Source organism: Gracilinanus agilis, chromosome 4 (genome assembly GCF_016433145.1).
Source record: "Gracilinanus agilis isolate LMUSP501 chromosome 4, AgileGrace, whole genome shotgun sequence".
Taxonomy (NCBI): domain Eukaryota; kingdom Metazoa; phylum Chordata; class Mammalia; order Didelphimorphia; family Didelphidae; genus Gracilinanus; species Gracilinanus agilis.
Genome location: NC_058133.1, coordinates 518,299,381 through 518,311,033, shown reverse-complemented (window position 1 = coordinate 518,311,033; position 11,653 = coordinate 518,299,381). Strand labels below are relative to the sequence as shown.

Below are 11,653 nucleotides of genomic sequence, written 5' to 3'. Positions count from 1 at the left end.
TTCCTTCCTTCCTTCCTTCCTTCCTTCCTTCCTTCCTTCCTTCCTTCCTTCCTTCCTTCCTTCCTTCCTTCCTTCCTTTTTTCTTCATTTCTCCTCTCTTTCTTTTTTCATATGTCGTCGAGTGTTGGGAGAAAATGAGACAACCATCTTGAATGAATAGACCTCAAGTCCTTACTTTTTTGCATGTAATCTTTTCTTTCTTTCTTCTTTTTCCCCTTGAAGTATACTTTCCCTGGTAGAAATAGATCCATTCTCCTCCTCCCCATTCTAGCCCCTATCAAAGACTGGAATGTTTGGGGCTTTGTTTTTTTTCTTTCAAGAATATTCAGTTTCTTTAATTTAAGCAAGCTCTGAAAGGCATTGAATCTGCATTGTTTACCTGAAGGCACAGAGGAACTGGAGACTTGAAGTAAAAGCTGAAATGTATAACATGCCTTCACTTGCCTGGAAGGAAAGGCGCGACTAAGAACAATGGCCTGGTTGTTCATCCTGCCCAACATGAGAATCACAAATCGCATGAAATGTGACATGGACATGTAGGACCTGAAAGGCCTTATTGAGCCAATTATAGTGGGGGAAATAAAAGGATTTCACTGCTGTGTGTGCGTGTGTGTGTGCATGTGTGTGCGTGTGTGCGCGCGCGCGTGTGTGCGTGTGTGTGTGCGTGTGTGCGTGTGTGTGTGTGTGTGCGTGTGTGCGTGTGTATGTGTGTGTGCGTGNTTTCACTGCTGTGTGTGTGTGTGTGTGCGTGTGTGCGTGTGTATGTGTGTGTGCGTGTGTGTGTGCGTGTGTGCGTGTGTGCGTGTGTGCGCGCGTGTGTGTGTGTGTGTGTGTGTGTGTGTGTGTGTGCTGGAGGAAGGGAGCCATCGTTAGCCTGGGAAATCCTTCTAATTAGCTTTCAGTCAATATTAAGTATTGTGGAGAGTGGATTCATGTCACTCCTCGAGTTCACGGCTTATTCCTATCGTTGGAATCTCGGCCCCGGTGCAGACGTCTTGGTTCTCGGCCTCATTTTGCCGCACGTCTCTCAGAGGGTTTTGGATCTCCGGGCCTGGATTTTTACACCTGATTTCCAACTTACTGACCTTAGCAGGGAGTCATTTGGCTGCTGCCTCAGCTTCTGGATTCTTGTCTATAATAGCCCCAGCAGTCCCTGTGTGATAGGGTTGTGCTACAGCTTCAACAGGAAAATGGAAGGAAAGCGCTTTGTCAAACGTAGACCACTCCACAAACGGCACATTGTTATTGTTGTGGTGACTTCATTTTTCTCATCTTCGTTTGCTCATTTGGTTATTTTTGTTTGTTTGTTTGTTTTTAACCCCTCACCTTCCATCTTGGAGTCAATACTGTGTATTGGCTCTAAGGCAGAAGAGTGGTAAGGGCTAGGCCATGGGGGTCAAGGGACTTGCCCAGGGTCACACAGCTGGGAAGTGTCTGAGGCCAGATTTGAACCCAGGACCTCCTGTCTCTAGGCCTGGCTCTCACTCCACTGAGCTACCCAGCTGCCCCCATTAGTTATTGTTTTTGACTTGATCTCATCTCCTCCTGTGGAATTAAGATAGAAACAGTCCAAAGACAAGCCATTCTCCTCTTATTTTTCTTTTATATTTAATATCCTGTGGCCTGTTTCATAGGTGATGAAAATAGCTGCTTTTTACCACCAGACCAAAGCAATGCAATGTAAGCTTTTCATCTTCAGGCTTAATGGGAACATCTTCAGTTCAATGAACATAACAAACAGGCTGCTGGAGAGGGAAAGCATTTCACTGTTTCCCCAGGATTCTGCTTTCTTCTGTGAATTTTCTGTTTCTTAAAATCTTTTCATTCTATGTAGGGTGGAGAATTAGAATGTTGGGTGACATGCTTTAAAATACCCTTTTAAGGGGGCAGTGAGGTGGCTCAGTGGAGAAAGAACCAGGCCTGGAGATGGGAGGTCCTGGGTTCAAATATGACCTCAGACATTTCCTAGCCGTGCGGCACTGGGCATTCCTTACTTCTCTTCTGTCTTAGAACCAATACACAGTATTGATTCTAACATAGAAGACAAAGGTTTGTAAAAATACTACTTGTAAGTCTTTTTGTGCATCAATTTTATCATGGATGATATTTTTTCCTGTGATAATGTCCTAATTCTAATAAAATTTATGTGTCGAATCCTCAAGACTATTTTAAGGTTGGCATGGATAGTATGGAGATTTGTTGTCAGCTAACTTATGAAAGCCAGCAAACTTTGGATATACCCTTCCAAATGCAAGATTTTGACTTGCTACTTATTTTGTGGGTACTAGATTTTTTCAGCCTACAGATTTACCTTTCTAAAAACCACAGTGATCTGGTTTGGACCTTTTCTTTATAACATTTGCTTTGATTAGGTAGTTATAGTTAAGCTTTCTGTAATTTCTGGTGCTGATCATCCAGTTCTTAATTTCCCTCATAAACATGTTTAAAGAAATCTTCCTGACTCAACCATCTATTTGTCACTTCTATGACATATGGCTTGTTGAGTTCATGTAGGTGTCACCCATGGAGGACCTTTTGATTATAATCTTGTATCTTAGCTATTTCATAGAATCCCTTTAGAGGTCAACCAGTCACATTTGATTTATTCAGTTGTGTTTCGCTGTTGTTAAACTTTACTATTGTTCATCAAAGTAATGTCTACTTGTAAAGTCTTTCTCTTAAACTGGTTATCTCTTTTTAAAAGTTTATATCTTCAAAATATCTCTTTTAAACTGTTTGTCATGGACTCGGAGAAAATCTATCAATTCTTTCTTTCCTTTTCAATGAGGAAATATCAATTTTTCTATAGTAATATATGGCAATTGCATCTATGTTTCATTAATAGTGTAGAGTTTTTTTTGTTTCCAAATCTGTTCTACCTCTTATTAATACAAAAATGTATGTTAAAATTATATTAAGTATTAATAGCTTTATACATATTCTTCCAGGTCAGCTTTGACTTCAGGATGCTGGTAAGGCTCTTGCTACATACAGCCACAGCTTTCTCCTTAGTAGTTTTATGTTGGGTGTCTCCTCTAGAAGTCAAGATGATGCTGATGATTTTGTTCCCATAAAAGTTTGATGGCATTTGGATAAAAACTGACTTGCTATATGTCACCATCTGGATCCCATTATTTATGATTAATGTTCTGTGGATGAATATTTTTATTGTCATAAATATTGTCTTTTTTTTTTCTAAAAATTTGATAGGGTTGAGATAAAAAGAATCTCAGGGGAAGTTGCAAACATGCTATATATTTTTTAAAGCTTTACCTTCCATTCTAGACCCATTACTAAGTGTTGATTCCAAGGCAGAAGAGTGGTGGTAAAAGCTAGGCAATGGGAGGTTAAGTGACTTGCCCAGGGTCACATAGGTAGGAAATGTCAGGTCATATTTGAACCCAGAACCTCTCATCTCTAGGCTTGGACTGCCTAGTATTTATGCTTATATACTCATTGTTTTATGGACTGCTTTGCTGGTGAACAAAATGACTACTTTTTGTAACTGAATAAGAGTAGGTGTATAAACTCATCTTCTGTGGGTTCATTACAAGCTTCCTTGGTACAACTTCAGCAGCAGTTAGAAAAACATGGATAATATGCATCGTATCTTATTCCCTAATGGTTTAAAAATCTTCCACTAGTCTTTTATATTTGGAAAGTCTTTCATTTCATGAAGTTTGGAGATCATGGTATTTTGTTTAGTAACATCTGTCCAGAGATTATGGATCAATCTTATACGAAGGCAGTTGGAAGCAACACTTCTGTCGATAACGCCGTTCCAGTCCTAATACAATTTATTTGTAAAATTCTCAAAGATTTTCTGGAGTTTGTAATATGTAAAATAGCTTATTGAACTAGATTTACTGCTAATAACAAGTAATGAGTCTTAGTGGCAGTTAATGTTGGGAAAAACCATCAAAAAGGGATCCAAGTTTATTTCCATTAAGGGTGGGGCATTGATCACAGGAGCCCCAATCAGCTTGATGAGATGGCATGAAAGGATGCTGTCTGAAGGATACTGTGGAGATAGGAATACATTCTAGCACCTTGCTAAGGGACCCACAGGACTCCTGTGCTTAGTCTTTAAGGACTACAGATGCCTCTGAGGTAGACAATTGATGACAGAGAGATGGATTGATACTTATTGAAAAGCATGCCCATTTCCCATGGTATATAGAAGTGATCTTTGGGACAGCATGGTCCAAGCTTCTCTGACCCACATCCTCCCAAAAAAGACTCTTTGTTTGCAGAGACTAGAAATGGGATGATCACCCAGGGGACTGTTTTCTCTCTTTGATTCATTTTTCCTCACTATCTGAGAAAATCTTAAATATATTCATGGTACTCAGTGTATAAAATAGGTATGTGTTTGACTTAGAATAGTAATTGTGTTAATTCACAGGATCCCATAAAAATGCAGGGAATGTAAAATGCTCATTTAATTCATTAGCTCCTGCCCCCAGACACACAAACTTGAAGAAGTGATGCCATAGAGCTGGGAGATCTGGATCTTGTCATTCTCACCAATATCATGAGCTACTCATCAGAGAGGTGCCCTGTGAAGAAGAATTATTGGTTTAACAGTCCTTCAGAGTAGTGATTTTTTTAAATAACCATTCAAGTTATCTTCTCCTGATTCCCTCTAGCTTATTCATGTCCTGCCTAAATGCCCTGTCTCTAGCTGAATATAATATTCTGACAGAATATATGTTCTATACTATTTTTTCATGCTCTACATACTATGTTCCTTCTCAAAAAACAAATTTAACAAAAAACAATAAAGTATAAACCAAATTTAATGACTTCTATGATTAAACAATTGATACTGAATCTAAATGAATAGAATTACCCTATTAAATTAAATAGATCATTGAATAGACTAAAAAACCCAACCCAACCATATATTACCTTCTGATAACATGCCTAGATGTGTGTAGATTTGCAGTGATAGTTTAGACTACAGTGGATTGTGTTTCTATAAGTTCCAGAAGATTCCAACATGCCACATTCATAGTTGGCAAACCTGAAATTAAATTAGAAAGCATGGATAGGTTTTAAAAATATTTATACATCATGTACAAAGATACCATTGCTAACCGCAACACAGCATGAAACTTTTGTGCATAAGGAAATAGAATCTTAATAGATACAGGAAAAGTTATTTGAGTTGCTCAGAGTCTTAGATGGGAAATCCACAATAGTGAGAGATGTTAATACTCCAGTGAGAGAATATAACTAACAACGACATCAATAAAGGACTAAGCAGTAGGGGAAAACATGAGTTTGAATAGAGTACTTAGGAGAGTAGGTCTATTAGGTAATTCTAAGCAGGAAACATGTATTAGGTACCTACTAAATGCAAGATCTGGAGACAAAGTGTTAAATACTTGGAGAGAACTGAATGAAAAAAGATCATGTACTTTCCCCAACCTGAAAACACCAGGAACATTCATAATTATAAATCATACTCTAGGCTTTGGAAAAATCTCTGCATAAATTCAGAGAAGAAAAAATTTAGTACTAGTTTTATGTATTATGATCTTTTTTAAAAATAATTAATGGATACATGATCAAAGGATGCATTCTAGTATGGTAACTCAAAATTGGTTAAATAATTCATGAGTTAAAGAAAAAATTATAGAAACAATAGTAGACTATATTAGCAATAATGATGATATATAACTACAACATATCAGTGCTTTTGGAGGGTAGCCAATGCTCAGTCAAAATTCCGAGGCATATTTATGCTCCTGAATGAACATGTTAACAAGAGAGCAAAAATAGAAAATTAATCAACTGTTTGCAAAAAAAAATAATAAGGAATTAGAAAAAAGAGACCAATTAAAGGTACAAAGGAAGCAAATTTTAAATAAAAAGATCTAGAATCACAGAACAATTGAATTGTTCAGTAAAAACAACAATAAAGGGTTATTTTTAAAGACTATCACCATTAACGAGTAATTAACACATTTAAGCAAATAAAGAAGAGAAAAAAATTAATCCACTGCTCACATCAAGCTAGTTGCACTGAGGTCTACTTACTAATTGGTAAGTCTCTATCTGAAGATACTATTATTTTGTCATGCCCCCCCCCCTCCCAACAATGCTCACTTTCAGCTTACTCTTTGGTGAGATTTATCTCTCTAATCAGATGTCTTGTTCTTACAGGGGAACCCTTCTCCCTTGCTCCTCTCTGCCCCATGAGCTCTGCCCCATGAGCTTTCTCTTTGCTCTTCCTCTAATAGAATATAAGTTCCTTGACAGTGGGAACTGTCTTATTTTTTTTGGTAACACCTCCAAGTTGTCACAGTGCAGACGCATAAGTGATTAATAAGTGTGTTCTCTCTCTCTCTCTCTCTCTCTCTCTCTCTCTCTCTCTCTCTCTCTCTCTCTCAAATTAGAAAATGTTATTTATACTGAATGCATAAGAATAAAGAAAACATTTCTGCTTTTCCCAAAAGATAAGGGATGGGTATAGTTGCAGACAGAAAAGCATTATGCTTCATTGATTCTAATGTTGAACTTGCTGATTTGTTTTGGAGCAAACTGATGCAGCACGAAGAGACACACAGAAGTCCAAATGATAGGAACCGTTACCTTTATTACCAACCAGTGGGGCGGCCTCAGAGAGGAGTCGCGCCCAACAAAGGGGCTGAGTTGGATTTTATAGAGGGACAGGAAAGCGCACCAAAGGAGGGGTTTAGTAGTTTTGAACAAAGCTATACATATGTGTCCATATGAGGATTCTGCAGAGCAAGTAAACAGTAAATCACAGAGGTAGACTTTTAGCACTTTCTCAGGATTCCAGTGTTTACCAGTGTGTGGGGGGGCATATGTCCTGCCATAAATTTAACTCTGGGATGGATTGTGTCTGAGCCCCTGGGGAAGCTGCAGCTTTCAGAGGAGATTAGCAGGTGCTACCTGAAAATATGGTTTTTATCTTCTTCCCTGCAGGCTTCCTGGACATGCCTGGGACTGTGGGTTTTTGTCTACTTCAATCACACAATATAAATATCTATTGCTTTCCATACTGATATGAGGCATACTTACTCTTTGTCCCAGTGATCTTACTATTGTTATATTCATAACCTGGGAAATGATGGATGCCACCTTGGCTGACAGGGAAGACAGTTGGAAGACGCAGAATATTCCCAGGTGCCATTGGAGGAGGTCTCTCTAGGTCTCTGGGCTCTGGAGGTCTCTGGACAGGAGTCTCTGGACTGGGAAATCTCTGAGTGGGGGGTGAAGGGAGGCAGGGAGGTCTATGAAGAAGAGGGTAGGAAGAATCTGAATATTTCCTGAAGACTGTGAGAGCTAGTGCATCACCAAACACTGGTAATGAGAAAGCTGAGAGAATAAGATCACCAACGCAGCTGCATCAATAGCATTCCCTATTCTCTGGTTTGGCTGTGGCCAGGATGGGCCAGAGATAGTGGAGAATAAAGCTCCAGCTTTACTGGATCAATAGCCTCCAGTCCTGATTGTCAAGTAGTTATAGATAATAGGTTGATAGGGTCCCCAATCCCCAATCCTTGTCCTGTTTATCTTTTCCCTGATTTAGATAAAGAGAGTTTAACTAGTACCTTCCTGAGTGGTCTTTTATCATGACCCTTGGGGAGGGAGTCAGTGCAGTCAGATATCAAATGTGATCAAAGGCAAATCAAAGCCCTATATTAATCTATCCAACCCCAGGTTGGACCTGGAAAGGTTATCCATCCATCTAACCTTTCGGGGTCCTCCCTGGGCAGCTGTTAGAGAAAAGGGGAAATTATAACAATTATCAAGGGTAATCGGGGTTGGTGTTTCTCCATCATCTGCAGCTAGGGAGAATACAGATAGATACATTCACATCACTGTATATCTATATCTCCTTAGGAACCCCCCTTTTTGTTTATAACACTATGAGAATTTTGTTAAGAAAACTGTGCTCCCCTTCCCACTCTATTAAGATCCATCAATGTAAGGAAGACACTCAACCATGGGAGCTGTTCAGCAATGGAATGGGTTGCCTTGTGTGGAGGGTGGGGCAGTGGAATCTCATCCAAACTTCAAGAAATGTCTTGATAGCCACCAGATGAGGAGGTTTTATAATTATGGGGGGAGGGAGATTCGTGCTGCACGTAGGAGGATTTGGGGCTAGGTGGCCTCTTAGTTGTTTTCCTCTCTATGATAGTATGAACATGTAAAAGCTAATCAGAGGGATTTTCCTGAACAAGGAAACTATTCTCTGAAAAAACAAAAATGGACATCTTTCCTTACTAACATCAGAGATTTCATTGCATGGTTATGTAGCTAAACATATACTGGGCATGTATAAGCTTATTTGTGCAGAAAGATAACACTTAGAAATGTGAAATCATGAAGACCATATATGTTTAGTTTTTCTTCCAAATACCTGGCTAGATTCATCTAGTTTAATCTGCATGGATCTGCAATGGGTGGTATGTAAAGAGAAGTATTTATCAGGAAAAGACAATATTTTGTGGATTTTTTCTTTATTTTTCCCCCAATATCTTTTGTTTCAAATACAGCCAAATCTTAGTTGATCAGAGATGGGTGGATTTTTAGTAATGCTTGTTACCTTTTATCTACTCATCAATATTTACATGCTTATCAGTTCACATAATTAGAAAAAGAATTAGAGGTCAATTAGTCTAACCCAATGAACGAAGCAGGAATCTCCACTACAACATGCAAAACAGCCCCCAAGATGGGGACTCTACTTCTCCCTAAGATAACCTATTCCTACAGTGGGCATAACTTGGATTATTAGGAGACTTTTCCTTGAATTGACCCAGATCTGCCTCATACTGTTACCTTTTATCCATTAGTGTTAGTTCAGACTTTGAGGACCAAGAATAATAAGTCAAATCCCTCTTCCATGTGAGAAGGCTTTTCTAAATCCAGACCTTGGATCTTTTACAAACTTTGTAGGCAGTGAAAATGCCACTCCCTTACTTCCCCACCCCAAGTCTTATTCCCTAGCTAAACATGTTAGGAGAAGAAAGAGTCTTTTTCCTGGCTCTGTATAGTACTCATTAGAGTCCATATACTCAGAGATGTACAGCCAATGGGGTAAAACCTAGGGGTAGCCAACCTTGAAAGGAATGTTCCTCACCACAAATAGAATAATGATTTTTAAGCAAAAAAAGTGATGGATATGAGAAAGATTCTTGGTATAGAAGACCTAACAACTGTTTCATATGAGGAAGGGGGCATCTGTGAGAGGGAACAGTCAAGTCAGATTCCTAAATTTTTGAGCCTGGATTGCTGAAGGTGGGTAGTGCCAGTGATGGAAATAAAGAAGGTGGGGAGATTCAAAGGAAGAGCATTGGAGTGGAGTGGGGGAAGATGTTCAGTTCAGTTCATACAATTATTTGCTGTGCTTGTAAGACATATAGGAGCTGTCCAGCAGGCAAATGAAGATGGGAGACTGGATTTTAGGTGAAAGATTAGACTAGTTTTAGATCTTGGGGTGACATGTGCAGAGATGACAACTGAACCCAGAGAAGCTATTGAAATCACAAAAAGAGAGAGTGCAAAAGGAGAAGAGAGCAGAGCCTAAGAGAGAAATCCACATTTATGGAGCAGGAGGGAAATGAGGGATCAAGGTGTGAGGCACACCATTCAGCACCAGAAAAGATCACTGAAATTTGGAGAGATTCAAGGAAAGCATCATAGAGATGGTAGGACTTCATCAGGCTTTTGAAAGAAAGATGAGATTTTTGAAGATGGGAAAAAGTACTCAGCTCTATTAATTATTGTTTGTCTGACCTTGGGCAATTCATTTGTAAGGGCATCTCACTATCTTGTGAACTCTTTAAATTGAATCAAGGAAACCCCCTCAATAGCTCCCCACAAACTTTACCTCTATAGCCTTGGTTTTCTCATCTGCAAAAATAAGCTAATTGCACTAAAATCTCTATGGTCACTTCCAGATCCTACATTTATGATCTTAAGACTGGATTTGGAGGGTGGGCAAAGAGGGATAAGAAAGTGCTTCAATAAGAGGAAACATGCTTGGAGTTAGAGAAGTGGATTCATGTTGCTGAAGGATATGCCAAACAGTGAATAGACTACTCTGACTAGAAAGGGCAATTTGCTTTAATAGATATGAGTAGCTGTGATATCACTTCTCACCTATCAGTGCAGCTAATATGAGATTAGGCTATAAATCTCTTATCTTTCTACCTATTTCTCATCTTTTACCTATCTGAGTGATTCTAATAAACTTTATTAATTTAAGACCAGTATCAGAATTTTAATTCTTACAAATATGACCAGAAAATGATAAATGTTGGAGAGGATGTGGGAAAATTGGAACATTAATACTTTGTTATTGGAGCTGTGAATTGATATAACCATTCTGAAGAGCAATATGGAACCACATCTGAAGAGCCATAAAATTATGCATATCCTTTGACCCAGAAATACCACTACTTGATCTGTATCCCAAAGAGATCAGATAGGAGAAAAGGAACTGGTTGTATAAGAATATTTTTAGCAGCTCTTTTTTTAGTAGCAAATAATTTGAAATGGAAGGGTCTTCCATCAGTTGGGGAATGGATGAACAAGTTGTGGTATATGGTGGTAATGGAAAACTATTGTGTCCTAAGAAATTATGAATGATATAGAATTCAGAAACACCTGGAAAGACTTATATGAACTAATAAAAAGTGAAGTGAGCAGAACCAAGAGAATGGTATATATATTAACAGAAATATTGTACAATGATCAACTGTGGAGGACTAAACTATTATCAGCAAAATAAAGTTCCAAGATAACTGTGGGAATCTTGATTAAAAAAATGCTATATGCACAGCCAGAGAAGGAACTGTTGGAATCTGATTTCAGACCAAAGTGCACCATCCTTCATTTTATTTCCTTCGTGAATTTTCTTATTGTATATGTGATATGTCTTTAGTCAAGACCTGGGGAATATGGAAATATGTATTGCATGAAAGCACTTTATCAAACTATTTACTGCTTGGGAAAGTAGAGGGAGGAAGGGAGAGAATTGGAACCATAAAATATCAGAAAACAACTGTCAAACATCATTTCTACCTATAATTGAAAGAAATAAAATTGAATAAAAAAAGATATGAGTAGGTTGGACTCTGCTTCTTAAATGGCTAGATAGGTGGATGAGTGTGCGAGGGCAGAAATAATCCCTAGCGATGTTAGAGAGCTTGGCTGGGACCAGGCCATGTAGGGCTTTACAAGCTAGAACAGAAAGTTTATATTTTCTCCCAGAGGCAATAAGATACTGTAGGAGTTGGTTGAGTAAGGGAGTCATGTGATCAGATTTGCACTTAAGAGAGACTACTTTTGGCAGCCGTGTATAGAATGAATTCGGGTGGGGAGAGTGGAGACAGGGAGAACATTTCGAAGACTATTGCAATAATCTAGGTGAGAGGTAACGAGGACATGAACTAACCTGGTAGCTGTGTGAATGGAGGGAAGCAGGGTGTGAGAGATTATAAGAATGTAGAAATGTCAAGAACTGGCTACTGTTTGGATAGTTTGCAAAGTTTCAAACTATGACTCTGACATTGTTTTTATCCCAGAACTTCCCTCTATGCCTATGGTCTCTTTATCCTGGAATTTGTAACCACCTCTCTGGTTTTCTCAACCTGAATATCATCTAATA

At 38.7% G+C, this 11,653-nt stretch overlaps 1 protein-coding gene across 1 annotated transcript in view; it reads left to right on the top strand.

The window, feature by feature from the left end:
* Positions 1 to 11,653, top strand: part of LOC123246916 (aryl hydrocarbon receptor-like) — a 125,667-nt gene that overhangs the window by 61,971 nt on the left and 52,043 nt on the right. Inside the window, exon 5 of the mRNA XM_044675691.1 lies at positions 10,933 to 10,953. Within this exon, the coding sequence (XP_044531626.1) occupies positions 10,933 to 10,953 (21 nt within the window). The remainder of the gene's footprint in view (positions 1 to 10,932; positions 10,954 to 11,653) is intronic.